This window comes from Patiria miniata, unplaced genomic scaffold, assembly GCF_015706575.1.
Source record: "Patiria miniata isolate m_02_andy unplaced genomic scaffold, ASM1570657v1 HiC_scaffold_24, whole genome shotgun sequence".
Taxonomy (NCBI): Eukaryota; Metazoa; Echinodermata; class Asteroidea; order Valvatida; family Asterinidae; genus Patiria; species Patiria miniata.
Window position 1 is genome coordinate 3,942,824 of NW_024037063.1, and position 16,171 is coordinate 3,958,994.

General features: G+C 40.7%; 2 protein-coding genes across 4 annotated transcripts; both read left to right on the plus strand.

The window, feature by feature from the left end:
- Positions 1-141: 141 nt before the first annotated feature.
- Positions 142-4,172, plus strand: LOC119731522 (peptide methionine sulfoxide reductase MsrA-like). Of its 3 annotated transcripts, none has more exons than XM_038204694.1 (5): positions 142-238; positions 673-816; positions 2,000-2,172; positions 2,560-2,811; positions 3,242-4,172. In XM_038204694.1, exons 2-5 carry the CDS (start codon positions 697-699, stop codon positions 3,492-3,494), a joined length of 798 nt encoding a protein of 265 aa, XP_038060622.1. In that variant the 5' UTR covers positions 142-238; positions 673-696; the 3' UTR covers positions 3,495-4,172. The 3 variants fall into 3 exon arrangements, with proteins under 3 accessions (XP_038060622.1, XP_038060623.1, XP_038060621.1); XM_038204695.1 differs by lacking the exon at positions 142-238 and adding an exon at positions 255-345; XM_038204693.1 differs by lacking the exon at positions 142-238 and adding an exon at positions 256-520.
- Positions 4,173-4,290: 118 nt separating this feature from the next.
- On the plus strand, positions 4,291-13,086 carry LOC119731521 (serine/arginine repetitive matrix protein 2-like). Its single transcript, XM_038204692.1, has 5 exons — positions 4,291-4,547; positions 5,639-5,689; positions 6,664-6,819; positions 7,718-9,701; positions 10,356-13,086. Exons 1-5 carry the CDS (start codon positions 4,530-4,532, stop codon positions 11,864-11,866), a joined length of 3,720 nt encoding a protein of 1,239 aa, XP_038060620.1. The 5' UTR covers positions 4,291-4,529; the 3' UTR covers positions 11,867-13,086.
- Positions 13,087-16,171: the final 3,085 nt, after the last annotated feature.

Sequence of the window (16,171 nt, forward strand, 5' to 3'; positions counted from 1 at the left end):
TGTAAATGTTCCCTTTAAATTCGTAAAATTTGTCTTTTCACTCAGAAAATTATTGACCTATTTTTTATCTGTTTCCCAAAACCATGGTTTTTGCATACCAGAGCTTAATGCTGTTCATGATAGAGAATAACTCAACTGCACCTTTAAGTTAAACTTAAGGTCAGAGGCGTGTTTATCATTGAAATTACCACATGTCTTTCATGCGTGCACTGTTGTGAATTGACTGGTATTGCTGTTGGTGTGTATAAAGGTTTTTAGATAACACAATAGGAACAAAAGTGAACTTGTGATATAAACTCTACGTGGCATGTAGATGCACTTTGAGTCCTGAATTTGTTAGTCCTGGTACTGTGCAATATTGTACAATTTGCAAATCAGTGGTCCGAAGTAGGGCCTACAATAACTTTTGGTGTTTTGCCTATAGATAGGGTACCGTACGTGAAAGTCCCTTACAAAATTTCATGTGTAGGAGTGTAAGTTTTGTGTCTTGGCTAGAAAAAAACGCATTTATTTAGTCTGGGTAAGTAGTTGTCGTTGCTCTGTGTTGCCCTGGTTTTTCAGTTTTTTTCTTAAGTTAGGTTTTGCCTGATTTTCGCAAAGCACTGCTGTACGGTTTAATGGTGACAACTTCTTTGCATTTCTCCTTACAGTTTTCTTATTTGTCTCTTTCAGGACAGAAAAGCTTTTACAACTGTAATGAAGTCTTGCATAGGCCTAGGTCTTATTCTGGTGGCAGTTTTTTGTGTTACCACAGCGGATGAATATGAAGATACTCCAGTATGCACTGGTGAGACGAAACGTCTGATGGAGCAAAGAGTGAGTGTAATTTTTTTCTCTAATCGATGTCTGGGAGAAGATGTAAAGATGCATGGAAAGTCTTAATATATAAGTGTCACTTGGTCTTAAATGTATCAGGAAGTTAATTTAATTACTTAATTTAGCAATCATGCTGGCAAATGTTTTGCAATTCAGTTTATCAGTCCAGATTGGTAACATCATTAGGTAAATCCTTAGTTATATATATATGGTGCATATATTATTGATTTTCCTAAATCTGGACAGGATCAAGGCACCGATGAAGACCTTTGTCAGCACATTTTCATTCATTCTGTAAAGTTTCTGATACTTTTGGCCAGTGTTGTAGTCGCGAGTCCATCACAAGTCCCTGCAAGTCCATCACAAGTCCATCACAAGTCCCTCACAAGTCCCTCACAAGTCCCCACAAGTCCCTGAAAGTCCATCACAAGTCCATCACAAGTCCATCACAAGTCCATCACAAGTCCATCACAAGTCTATCACAAGTCCATCACAAGTCCCCACAAGTCCCTGCAAGTCCATCACAAGTCCATCACAAGTCCATCACAAGTCTATCACAAGTCCATCACAAGTCCCCACAAGTCCCTGCAAGTCCATCACAAGTCCATCACAAGTCCATCACAAGTCTGTCACAAGTCCATCACAAGTCCATCACAAGTCCATCACAAGTCCATCACAAGTCCACCACAAGTCCATCACAAGTCCATCACAAGTCCTTCAGTCTCAAGTCAAGTCTCTAGGTATTGAAATAAACTGTAACAAAAACATTCCCTTGTCATTGTTCATCCCATTACTTGGGACTGGACTTGTGAAAGGACTTGTGACTAGACTTGTGAAGGAGTCAAAGGAATTATGAAAAGTCATTTCGATGGCGTGGGTTCGAATCCCACCGCTGCCACCATGTAGTGATAGCATGACAAAGGTTGTTCAGGTTCCCAGGCACTTGGACGTAGTGCGTTTATTCCGCCATGATGCAACAAGAGTATAGCCACATTACACACACTGTGTTCATGCGTTGTGCGCACAATATGAATATGTAGTTCCACATTAATATTACAACAGACTCGACTTCAACACTGCTTTGCTTTGAGCCATAAAAACAAATCTAACCAAGTCTATCTGTAGGTCTATGGTAAGCTTATACGTGTAAATTTGCTCTAATTATCTGAATCTTTCTTAACAGTTCAGACCATCACACCTGAGCTACCAGGAGCCAGATGTCCCCACCCTCAAGGCCACATTCAGCATGGGGTGTTTCTGGGGTGTTGAGTCGGTGTTTGGCGCCCTACCTGGGGTCATCAGGGTGAAGGTTGGTTACACTGGAGGAATTAAAGAGAACCCCACCTACGAAAGCTTGTAAGTCCGAGAGAACACTGTGTTAGTTTTCAGTAGGACAGAAATGCTGTATAAAATTTGTGACAAGAATGCCTTAGCGTTTTTTTAAAGGAAAAAAGAATTATAGTGGTTGGAGATTTGAGTGCTCAACATTTAGTACTGTACAAGAGCTGTTCAACTGAGTTAAACAGGCCTATGTTGATTAACGTCCAAGTTTGCTCATATTGGATGTCAAAAGCCAATATCACTTGGATAAGACACGGTGGATGGTTTTCTTAAATACATTGAACAAACTAACAGGAGAAAAAAAACTAGGTTCATTTTTTAACACAATTTTTTAAAAATATAATTGAAAATTACATTTTAATTTATGTGATTATTGATTGTTGAAATAATTTCTCTTGACAGAGATGACCACACAGAATCTGTGGAGATTGAATTTGACCCAGAGAGGATAACATATGCCAGTCTTCTGGAAACATTCTGGGCCAACCATAATCCGTCTGACCTAAAGCCAGTCCAGTACATGTCGGCCATCTTCTACCACGACTACATCCAGATGAAATCAGCAGAGGATTCAAAGTTGAATCAAAGAAGAGTTTTGGGAGAAGACACCCTGACAAAAATTAAACGTGCCAAAGTTTTCTACGATGCTGAAGAGTATGTGTTGTGCCAGAGATGAACTTTTGTCTTTATAATAAGCTTTCAAGACATACGACATAGGTCCCAACCCTAAAGCACTTTTACTTTTCTTGTCTTATTGAGCCTCCTATCTGTCTGCTTTGTACTATTGTAAGTGAGTCAGGGGTCCTCTTCTGTAAAAAATAAGCAGACAGGACCGGAGAGCCTGATAAGTTTAAATCTGGGGGGAAAAGCCTCAGGCTCCAACCCAGACACAGTTAAACATTCATTTAATTTTTCTGGATAATGCATCATGGTAAACCTTTTGACATTAAAAAGTTTTTTAAGTCGGCATTCAAGTCCAGTCCATACTCTTTTTGTGTGTTTTGGGCTGAACTCGTGTCTGGGCTTGACTGTGCAACACTGAAAACGGACTGTCTTTAATCATTCAAACTGTTTTCTCTCTCAGCTACCACCAGAAGTACTTTCTCCGTCAGCACGCCAACTTTGTCCAGAGTCTCGGCCTGACTGACCAAGACTTTCTCAGCTCCTGGAGAGCCACAAAACTTCTTGGATACATCACTGGAAATGGAGACGAGCAAAACTTGAAGCAGGAGAAGGATGCCTTGGGCCTGACGGACGATCACATGAGTTACCTCGCTGCTGCACGTAAGAGTGGCAAGGAGGGGAGGTGCTCAGCAGCCAAAAAGGATGAGCTATGATTGGAATATCCGCTAATTAGAGGCTTAGAGATTTAGGTGGAGGGTCATGGGTGTCGCCATTATTTTTTCTAGAGGGGGGCAAAGCACATTTTTTTTCCCGAAAATCCCTATATTTTCCAGCATTTTCCCGATTGCTCTTTTTTCGAGGATGGGCAGGGACATTTGCCACCCTCCAACCCATTACATTAACAACAATATGATTTTGCGCCTCTTTTTCTTCTTCTTTTTTGTTTGTTTGTTTGTTTGTTTGTTTACAGAACTGCTAATATAAACAATGTTCTTCCACAATTTTGTGCATTTTACAAAGACAAAGTATTCATACCCCAATTTGAAAAAGCAGATGGAGGTTATTAACTTATAATTTTTGCAAACTGAACATTTCTGAAGAGACGAAGACTTATCTGTACCTATGGTTCTTAATAAGTTCATATTTTGTAATTTGTCAAACTCTTCTTACTATAGTGGCTATGAAATGTTTGGATACATCTTCTGAAATAATGTTTGTCCTTTAAACTGTTTTGTTGGAGTAATTGTTATGTTTATTTTTGCTTTAATTGTGTGTATTGTTTGACTATATGCTTTATTGTTTTCTGTGTTGTCACATTTTATTTCTGTGAATACTGTTGGGTGGTGTTGGATTAAAATGTATGTTTTGAATGCAAAAGAAATTGTTAAAAACTGAGGTATTCACAGGTGACATTTTTGTTGAAAGAGTATTTTCACAGACTTAGAGTTGTCGTTCAAGGAAATTGGTCGGTAGATTTGCCAGTAAAATTTAGCTTGAGAATGGTGAACAGCCAGTTTTGTTTGCATGAATTGAAACAAAAAGTTTAGATTTATATGAAGTTTTCAAAACTCTACAACACACAACACAAACTATCCCCAAACTTCCCCAAAGCAGGAACATGTGCCCCGCCCATTTTCGTATGAACTACACGTTTTGAATCAAAGTTGTAACTTGTTGCAATGTTCACCCCGGAAATAGAATAGCCAAGTAAACCGTTTCTGTACTGCGCATGTGTTGTGTACAGAAACATGGCGTCGGAAGAGGAGGTAAGAAATCGGAAATTGTGCATTTTTGTAGGGCGAATAATATGCCTTGGAAGGAAAGAAGCTCTTGACTTCATAATCTTTACACATTATGCATTTGTTTGTCACCACTCTGTGTCTATTTTATTGTGCTCTGTAGTGAATGTTTGGAGAAGAGAGTTACTTTTGACATCGTTTGGAATGGAACAAAACGGCCAGCGTTAGGCTTTACCGCGCGCTCTGTGTGAGCACGGTACCGTACCCGTACGGCCGGCCTATTAGAAAATGTGTGAGGGCGCTGTTCATTTGGTGCCCCTTTCGGAAATAGTGATTGAAATTGTGATTTTTTGGAAAAAAATTTGCAACCTGACGCCACTTTTTTCTTCATATTTCATCTCAATCATGGAGGAAGGAACGTCCATGTCTCAATGAAGGTCATTCATGATTCATTGCAAACAAAAAATGATCATGGACTGAGTGAGAAACATTTCCAATTTTACTTAGCATGCTTAGGAAATATGTTAATGACTATAAATGTAGAACATTTTCTTGACCCTAGCTCCGACTTTGTTCACAATCGCGAAAGTGGTGTCAGGTTGCAACATTTTTTCCCAAAGGCCTAGGGCCTACCGGCCCTTCTAAAAAAAATGCAAATGCGTCAGCCCAGCGTCACCATATAAGTTTTATAACTTAGATTTTGAACATCAGAAGTAGCTTGATATCGTAGAAATAACAAATAAGAGCATCTTCACTTCAGCATGTAGGCCCTAAATTAAACTTAAAGTTCAAATTAGTTAAAAGTTTTTTCCAACGCGAAACCTACGACGAGTTTGTCGGTTTAGTGTTGGCCGCCATCTTGTTCACGTGAAGCCGGGATCTAACAAGATGGCGGCCAATACTAAATCTACTAAAATATCAAACATTTTCTTTCAGAAAATACTTCGAAATGCACTTGGGCAAAAAGTCTGTATATGGGGCCTACACACTGCCCAACTCCCTGTGAAAAGACACTGCATGTTGACATTGTAAATGTTGGCCTGTGCAACTTTTAAACTCATTACAAGTGTTCTTTGACATGGTTAAGTTGAATGTTTTTTCCTTTTTACATTAAACAGGATCAAGATCTGGAATCTCTTCGGGTTGCAGTGTTGGCTTCCCTGAAAACGGTAAGTTTTTGACGAAAACCTGCTGTTCAAAACGGACTGATCAAAATATACATAATCTGTTGAGGTTTTTTTTAACCCCAACTCCCTATGCATTTTTGCTAGGATGTAACCTCCATCCTGCAAAATGCTCCAGCTGTCTCCATGTAAAAATTGCATACAGCCTCCATCTTCCAAAATCATCCATTTTTTCTTGAATGTGGTCCTTGGAGGAGTGACCACTGCCTCAATCTTGCAAAATCCTCCAGCAATCACTGTCAATATGTTCAGGCAGAGCCAGTGTCATCCTGGAGCAGTGCAGAGGATTTCAAGTATAATTTAGGCCTAAATTCATGCACGGCTGAACAACACAAGGTCCGGCCTAAACCTTGACACTGCATCCTCCAAAATCAGCCACACATTTTTGCCATGTAGCCTCAATCCTGCAAAATCCTCCATTTTGCAAAGAGGATTATGGAGGATTTGGGAAGGTTAGGGTTTAGAAAAGCACATAGAGACCAACTCTGTACAGCTTTAAAGATATAGTCCATCATTTGTAATTTGTGCATTTTGTTCGTTTGAAGCAACACAAGTGTTCAAAATCTAATGAAGGACACTGAACAACTAACCTGATGTAAGTTTCAGCTCAGCTTCAGCTGTATATTCCGAGAAAAACAGCATTCTAGGATCTCAATTTCAAATCAAAAGTTGCTGAATCATGTTTTGAATTGTTTTGAATTGCAGCTATACGCGATGTCATGCACTGATCCGACAATTACAGCAAGCGCGTGTGCGTCGTGCCAATGCCTTGCGCGCGCTTCGCCGAATAACAAAACAAACTACTGTTTTAAATTTTCCTACGGTGCATCTTAAGATGCACTGTTGGAAAGGCCTTCTTTTGTTGATTACTTCAAAATGACAGCTTGCCAGAAAGAATAATTTCACAGGGAGTTTAGTCCACCTACTATCTTTCAACCAAGTATGTTTTTCCCCTCTAGAAGTCCCAGCAAGCATCGCCTACAAGCAATGATGCCAATTCTCAAAGCCCGAACCCAGCTACTGAACCCTCTGAAGATAAGCAAGAAGAGGAAGAACAAGATGAGGATGCCTTGAGGAGAGCCGCCCTCAAATCAACCAAAGAAATCAGGCTAGAGGTACGTCTTTGTTGTAAAATCAGATTTGAAGCTTTCCATGGTGGAAATGTCGAGTCAAAAGAAAGTGACCTGGATCGATGATTTTTTTTTTTAAAGGCAATCAAATTTGATACGCCAATAAAGTATGTATTAAAAAGACTCATCTGAAAAAAAAAGAATATACTGAAATTGATCCATGCTATCGTAAGTTATGCATGTTTTACCATTTTTGTAGCTGTCCATGGAATGCCATTTGAAGCTAATGAGCTGAGTGAGAATTGCAGATTACACACCGGGCCTCAAATAGAAATAAGATTTTAATCATTTATGGCAAGTCTGAAACATTATTTATACTGTCAGATATTGTGTTTCAAATGCTTTAGATATGAGGAACAAGTGCGATTTTTGTCCGTTTTCCTTTGCAAGTTTTCATTCTTTGTAAATTACATGAAATTTTCACAGTTACTAGTCAATATCATGAACTTTATCCCTATGTTATTTTTATGATGTGGAGCAAGCCCCATATATTTTTAAAAATATTTTTTTTCTAATTCGGTCGCTTTCTTTTTGACACGCCTTGTGAAGTGGAACTGTAAATGTGTAGAACCACCAAGGAATTAATTGACAACATATTTTTACTTGTCAAACTATGCATTCGGGAGTACCTGTCCGGAAAGGTTTTGTACTAGTCTACGGATACTAAGTTGACTAGGAAATGACATGAGGCTAATTACACAGAGATAAAGCGCTATACCAACTTGGGATTGCTAAAAGATGCAGGCAGATGAAACCCTGACAAGAAGGTGGCATAACATCCACAGTGAGCTTTTAGTTCATTCCAGATTTTCAATCCTGCTTTTGAGTTTTTTATTGAATTGGAAATAACTTGTCATTTACTGATCTTTCAATTTTTTTTTAGGATATTCCTACGCCACCGGCACCACAGCCAACATTCCAACTGAAGGGCAACCTCATTGCCATTCAGCCAGTACCTGAGCAGCCGGCACCAGGCCCCCTCAACCCAAATGATAGACCCAAACTACCTCGGAACAACAAGTTTGCTCGCTTTGCCTCCGACGATTCCGAATCCAACAGCGACACAGATGATGATAGCAGTGATGAGGATTCGGATGGGGGATCAGAGAATAACAAAAAGGGAAACAGCAGTGACAGCTCTAAGAGCTCATCTTCGAGTGATGACAGCTCAAGTAGCAGTGAGAGGAGCGATCACTCCTCAAGATCAAGCAGTGACAGTCGTTCAAGCTCTTCCTCATCTGCATCGTCATCATCGTCCTCTAGTTCATCAAGTAGTTCATCATCCTCCGACAGCTCTGACTCAGATTCAGATGATTCCCGTAAAGGCCATAAACATAAGAAAGCTGGCAAACGAGACTCACGGAGGAGAGGCAGCATCAGTAGGCACAAGAGACATGAGAAAGAGAGAGATGCCCGAAGGAGAGACAATAGAAAGGACCGACGCCCGGAGAGGTCTGAGAGAGACAGGGATCGCGAGAGACCAATACTTTCTTCACAGAGGGGAAGAGATGGCCGGCCATCCAGACTCAGAACACCCCCCAGACAAGGGAGCGAGCCACACAGTTTCAAAAACCCCGCCCCTGACAGGTTACGGAGAGACATGGACAGATTAAGAACAAGATCCAGATCCCCGAGAACGAGAAGGGATGGGCGTAGTTTACGGACACGCCCAGATGGAACCCGGGGATTCGGGACCAGTGAGACTAAAGTGCCTTCTGCAAATGAGCCATTAGAGTATCGTTTGCGTAAACTCGCATCCTATGAGAGCAGCGGATCTGATAGAAAAAGAGACACTCGTGAGTTGCTGTCGAGCCGAAGCCACAAGAGTGGGGAAAACAGGACAGAAAGAAGTGATCGTGTACGAAATTCAGACAACTCAAGGAAGTCTGATGAAAAGTCAAATAAAATACAAAGCAGCTCTAAATCGAAACGCACCTCATCTAACTCTGACAGTGATTCAAACTCTCACTCTGACATATCCCTGAGTGACATGGAGAGTGATTCTGACAAGGAAACCTCTCGTTTTAAGCATGCCAAGGGGGAAAAACCTCAGAATGAGCTTGAGGTGCGTCGGAGACAAGTCCCTCGGTCGTACAAGGACAGGTTCAGTCGAGATGACAGACCAGATGAGCGTAGGAGAGAGGAACGTCGGAGGAGAGATGATGATAGACAGAGAGATGACAGACGGAGAAGAGACAGGTCTAGTGGCAGGTCTAGAGACAAGGAAAGGGACAGAGATGATGCACGCAAACGCGACAGTGACAAGCACAGAGATCCCAGCAGGTCCAGCAATGGGCCCATGTCAGTTGTCAAACCAAAGACGGCAGATGAGTCAAGCGCCAAAAATATTCCCTCGCTCCTGGACATAAAAGTAAGAAATCCACACCTCGATCCCGGTCTTAGACCTGACCTCAAAAGTACATCCAGACTTGAACAAAATAAAACAAATCAGAGCAGAAGACATCGTGACAGGTCGTCTTCTGCTGGGGAAAAATTTGCCTCCCCGGACAAATTGAAAAATTTGGAGAGAAAGTTTGAGAGCGAGTCCGGGTCAGATGGGGAAAAAGTCCCAACTGGGCCTCGCAGCATTGTCAAAGTGGACAACAAAACAGAGAAGCGGAGAGACTTGAAATCACGTTTGGGTGTGCGAGCACCTGCGACAGAGCGGGCTAAAAGTCCTGATGCAGCCAGGCAAAAAAGGGACGAAGATGGCAAAAGACAATCTTCTAAAGTTGAGAGGGAGAGGAGGAAAAGGAAGTCTGGAGATTCTAGAGCAAAAGACGGAGTACGAGAGGAAGCCAGAATGAATGTTAAGAAGCCCACAGCAAGAGCAAGTAGTCCTGAAATATGCATCACATTTAATGAAGGTAGGTCTGTGCTATTAACTCATTTAAAAAAGGTCTTTAGCAATCTTTCTGATGGATTGGGAGAGATGGAAAGTGTTACAAAAATAAAGCATCTTGAAAGTTGAAACCTGTTAAAACTACATCTATGTTATAAGACTTGGCCAGTTTAAATGGTGGGTGAATTTTAAGGTTCTTGTTCGAGGTAAATGTACAAAGATCCTATGGATATACAGGGTGGTCAAAAAAAAATCTCAACCCCATTCTTCCAATATCAAGGGACCTAAACCATTGATATGTATGGCTCGGAAATATTGTTATAAGAAAATGATACCAAGAACTCAAAAATTTAGTTCAGTAGTTTTGTTTCCATTTTTGTGAACCAAAGTCCGGGGTTATAAGATAATCCGTTTGTTCACTGTGTGCCATAATCCTAATTACATTGTAGAGCCCTTGACTTTGGTTCACAAAAATGGCGCTGGAATCAAAACTACTGGATCGAATCTGGAGTTCTTGCTATCATTTTCACTCCAACAAAATTTCCTAGCCATATATATCAGTAGTGTAGGTCTCTGAAAAGTGGAAGTATGAAGTTGCGTTTTTTGGTGTGTTTTTTTTAGACCAGTGACCCTGTAAAGATGAAAATAGTTACAATGTAATTTCCCATCTGATCCACAGGTCCGCCAAAAAAGAAGAAACCGATCCATGAGAGACTTGGGATAAAGGGAGAAGCTGGCAGTAAACCACGGCTCTCTGTGAAAGACCGCCTTGGGAAGAAGGTCCCCAACCCCAAGAAGGCAACCAAGGACCTGATACGAGGACCTGCTGCTTATGATGATGATGATCCACTGGAGGGTCAGGTGCCCGTTCAAGTTGCCTCAAAACCAAGGCAGTCAGTGATCGAGCTGAAGACGCGAACAAAACGGGATGCGGAGAGCAAGCGTCAAGCGGAGAAACATAAACGGGATGTAGCCGTAAAGAAGCAGGAGACGGAAAACAGGAAGCAGCTAAACGATGAAAGCAAGCCTTGTGCCAAAGAAGAAAAGCAACAGGAAAATGATGTCAAGATTCGAGAGCCAGAAAATAAACAAGAATACAAAACTAAAGACAGTGCAGAGAGTAACAAGGAGAATCTGGAAGGCATTGAGCATGCTAATGCAGAGACCAGGGCTGTGGACAAAGGTGAAGAGAGTTCCTTGGGTGTTGAAGCTCCAAGTGAGGAGCAGAATCGCAATGAAAACACTCACCTTAAAGATGGCACAAAGAATCAGGAAGAAGTAACAGAGGTGCAAAGGAAGACTAAGATCAAACTCAGGCGAGACTCGACTCAGAGAGCCAAGAAAAGGGAGGGTAAGGTCAGCTTGCAGAAAGAGGACAGTGAGGAAAAGGTATTCCAAGAAGTGCTAGCAAGTCCACAAAGAGAGGAGGAGGCAGATGGGATGGCATCAGAGGATGAGCCTTCTCGAGAAGTAATCCGTTCAGAGTCACCCCACCCAAATGACAGGAAGGTCATCAGTGAGACCCAGAAGCCCAGCAGGAACATAATCCGCACTGAGTCTCCTCGTGCCAGTAGGCAAATCGTCTACTCAGAGTCTGACAGATCTAGCAGAAACGTCATTCCTGCTGATTATGACACATCAAACAGGAAGATTGTCCACGAAGAGCCTGAATTACTGGCAGATTCAGAGGCTTCGCGGCGGAAGATCGTCAAGGATGATTCCAGATACTCTCGACGGAGAGTTTATCAATCAGACTTGGACTTGTCACACAGAAAAATCATCCATGGTGAAGACCCTCCCCGAAGAAAGATTCTCCATGCTGACTCCGACACCTCAAGGAGAAAAGTGTTTCAATCGGACCGAGACCCTCCAAGAAGGACTATTGTCAAGGACTCAGATATGAAGAGGGGGGCATCTCCCTCATCCAGCTACGAGGACATCCGGAGACCCAAGCTAAGCCGGGGAGCAGAGTTGTGGAAGCGAGGAAACATCGAGGAGCAGACGCGGGAGGTGGAAATTCGGATGGAGAATGAAGAAAGGAAGGTGATCGAGGAGACAAGGGAGGCAGAGGCCAAGCGACTTAAGGAGGAGGCACTGAATGCCAGGATCCGGAAGATCAAGGAGAAGAATGCAGCCATCCTGCAACGCCACCAGGAGATTGAAGCCGAGAAGATCATGTTTGGATCTTGAGGACAGAATCCAGCTACAGATTTCTGTGGAGCTGCTAAGCAGATTCCATGTACATTGCTGGCATGAAGATGATAGTTATTTTGTTAATAAGCAATGCTATATTTCGTAGGAAATCTGCCAACATAAAAAAAGTTCAACAAATGTCTTGCTTACAGCAGCTATATGGGAATTTGTAGCTGGAAATTGTACTGCTTCTTCATCCATATGAAATTAAGGCAATTCTGTTTCATCTTTTACAAGACAAAAAGAGAAGTGTGTTTTCAAAAGCAGTGATGATTTTTAACTCTGGCAGTGCTTTAAGCTGATTTTCAGCCCATTTGTTGCAGTGCCTAGTGCCAGGGCAGATTAAGACGTTCCAAACGTTTTAACGTTAAGTTCTTGAAATGTAAAAGTAGAAAAAAATGTAACTTATTGAAGATGACTGCTTGCTTCAGCCAGACTTTACCAGAAGTAAAGGCGGTAGCTGAAACTTCACTTTTTATGTGAATGATGTCAGTTTCCTTTCAAAGTTGTAAAAAAAAAACTTGCACACCACCTGTTTTGTGGCACTGTACTGCTAGAGTTAATTGTCAATATCATCAACAAGGCACTGTGGAATCAAAGTAAATGTATCACAAATTTGTTCTGGTGCCACTTCGTTTTGTATTTTGCTTTTGTAATGACTAATGAGTTGTGTTGAGCCAAGGCTTCTCAAAAGTAAATATATATAGTTTGGTGCATGTATAGAATTCGCAGAAAGGTGTTTACTTTGATTTTAGTCAATGTAGATTAGTTTTGGCTAATACATGTACATGTATTTTTTGTTGTAAATTTGGTGCAGATTATGTTTGATGTACATGTACATAAATTGCTGTTGTGTTCAGATAAGTTTGTCTGCATGCAGGACATACAGATTAATGATTGGTAGTGAATGACCAGCAATTTATTTGACTGCTTTATCTAAATGTTTAGTATTTTGTTTCTTTAGTTTAACCAGTTCACGTCGGATGAGTATACACGCGAAGGTTTTTCGGTATAGGAACGGATGACGGATAAACACGCAAAGAGCGAGACCAGAAATATCTGTCTGCAACCCGCTCGCAGCGAGGGAGGCCAGAAATATCAGGGTGTGCTACCCGCAGCTAACGGCCTTAATCCGTCTGGCATCGAGGTTCCTTTAAAACAATTCCGCACCTTGGTCTGGTCAATTTCAAAATTATCCCGGCGCGAACTGGTTTTTTTTAAAAGGAACAAAACTTAATAATGGTTTTTCTTGATTGCAAAGGGAATGTCCTCAAAGTTACTTCTTTGCGAACAAAAATGAAACCTTTTTTGGTTTTGGAAAGCTCCATTTAGAACTTTTAATTTCCCTGGGGGACAACCAGTTGTGTGCTTGCAAGTAGGACTTGTTTTTGTTTTTTTCAAGTTCGCGTGCACATCGAGACTTCTTCCAGTGGAAAGAACATGCATTCCTAACAAACTAGCAAAAATCCTCGGAGGATAATCAGATTTTACCCAAGTTTGAGATGCTGCATTCAGAATTTGGTTGCTGAAAAAAAATGCACTCTTTTATGCCTATTGCTTCAGGATCTTTCCAAATCTACCAGGATACTCGGTGGATTTGGCAGGATTTTTGGAAGGTAGAACTGTAACTACGTGTATGTAAGAAAGGGATTGATGATGTCTCTCTAAATTAAAGACTGTGTACAGGTGTAAAATGAATGTGCAATTGGTTTACCGCACAGTAGAGTTTTGTTTAAAGGGAATATACAACATTTGCAAACATCAAAAAAAAAAAACTACCAAGTTTGTACGAAATACCTTACTAGGATGTTGGTAAATGACAGTCTAAACCATCCTGTAAAATTATGGCACCTGGTGTGAAGTCATTTTCAAGAAAAGTGGTATTTTTGTATAAATTTCCAACAGTGGTCGGCCGACCACCGTTGGAAAAACCTAACTATTTTTCAACTACTGCTCCAAATTTACCAATTTTTTTCAGTCCAAATTTTGTTTGCTATTGGTTACATATTCATGAACGGGTGCAGGCTATAGACTGGTTCCATTACCTTACAATTTTCCGGCATCTATAAATTGATCCATTTTATCTTTAGTGGAGTCAGGGAACCAGACTACTTGAACATTTTTGTTTTTCTTGGTTTTTCCAGTATTTTCAAACACAAAACTTCAAACATGTCAGTGTAACAATATTTGATCCGTTATACTAACCCCTCAAAATAGTTCATTTCTGAAAATTACAGCAAAAGCCAATGATGTACATTCCCTTTAAGGATTCAAATAGTTGGGAATTTGTAGTTTTGCAGAGATTGACAAGACTGTAGATTTAATTTTTGTATGCAGACCCAATGTACATGTAGTTTATTTCAGTGAATATGCTTTTTGACATTTGTATGACAAATGCTTTGGTTTTTTTTGAAACCATGTCGGAGGTCATCATCTCTGTTTTATAAAGACCTTTTTGAAACTCCCTGTATATTGCAACCATCCCGTGTATATTAATTATGAATCAGATGTATTTTGTGAATTGGCTTTACGTCAATACTTTCTTAAATTAATGGATTTGATTATGCGGGAAGCAGAGCCGTTCTTTAATAATGGTTAAATAATTTTACTTTATTTTGAAATATGTCCATAGAAGGATTTTAATTTGAGAGGAAAACAAAATTGTTTCTCAGCACAGCTTGCATCTTTATCAAGAATTTGTTTGTAAACCTTGTTTGCATTACAGAATTTGATCAACAATGTGAACTTTAACCCTAATTCCTTAGAGTTTTTTTACTAAGTACTGGACCAAGTCCGCCAAAATCCATCACTGACCCTGCATGCTGCTTCTTTTAATGCTTTAAGACCAAATCCGCTGAACTTATCCACCATCGGGGAATGGATTTTGATGGATTTGGGAAGGTTAGGGTTAATATTGCTTTAATTTTTGTTGAGATTGTGTAGGAAGTATTGTTTTTATTGCCCTTTTTAAAAATCTAGATCAAAATTTTGTCTCCGAAGAGCGGCAATCAGTAATTTGTGATTTGTGTTAATTTAATATAATTATTTGTTTAGAAAATTGGTCATTGAATTTCACGAAAGTTGTCAAATTCACATTTCACATGTTCAACAAATGCTTTTTGCCCGCAAGGAATTGCCCACAAAATGTTGTTAAACTCAAAAAGCAGGTTTATACTTCACATAAATGCCAATGTGAAAACTTGCAAATATAAATTGCATTTCAAGTGAACAAAAAGTTTTTCCAATATTTCACGACAAAATTTCAATTGGTATTCATGTGAATTATGAACCGCCCATTATGAGAGACTTGTACATTTACACTGACATATTAAAACTTCAAAAGTGTTTTTGTAAGATTTGTACAGAAATTTGTGGAATAAAGTTTAACTCACTTGTTCACACCACAATCGTAATTTGTTGCAGTGGAAGAATTTTTGGATGTTGGCAGTTAAACGGAATAATAAGATTGAAGAATTGAAACTTTGAATTTTTTCGATTCAAAAGCAACTCCATTATAGAAGATCTGTCCAATTTTTTTGCTACCTCCCCCGGATTTGCATGATTTGTTTTGACATTTAGTGGAAAATGGGAGTGATGGGTTGTGAATTTTGCTTTGGATGTTTAATCTGTTAGAATTCTTGTTTGCAATTTTTTAAGCTAGCCAGGTTTTTCTTGAGACGGGGTGGGGAAGCAGTGGCATAGCCGTGGGGGGGGGGGGGGTGTCAGCCCCCCATGAAACCTTGTCGCCCCCCCCCCCCCCCGCCCACCGTCACCTCCCACTGAGATTTTGAGTTTCTAAAAAAATTATCATTGATCTACAGGACGCCCCCCCCCCATGAAATGTTCCAGCCCCCCCCCCCCCCCCCCCCAGCGCCCCCCCCCCCCCCCCCCCCCCCCGAAAAATTCCTGGCTACGCCACTGTGGGGAAGGCAAGGGCACGTAATAAGTGTCCCGATTTTTAAAAAAAAAAAAAATCTCCCAGTACTTAAACTTCTGGGCATTGATTATGGTTGTTTTTAAGCTGGGGGCGTGGTCACGTAAGTATTGTACAATTATACCAATTTTTCAACCCCTGCAGTTTACTGTTTGATTGGCAATGCAACTTTAGGGGAAATATGAGGCTCGTCTTGTTCTCCAAACAGCACATGTATTTCATTTAAAAATGAATTTTGAAAACTTTGTTCCCCCCCCCCCCCCGCCAATGAACAAAACACCAAGGAGGACTGGTGAAACATCTCTACACCGGGTTCACTCTTCGCTGGTCTCGCGACAATAATGCCGTAAAGTAGGCGTCTGTGCCGG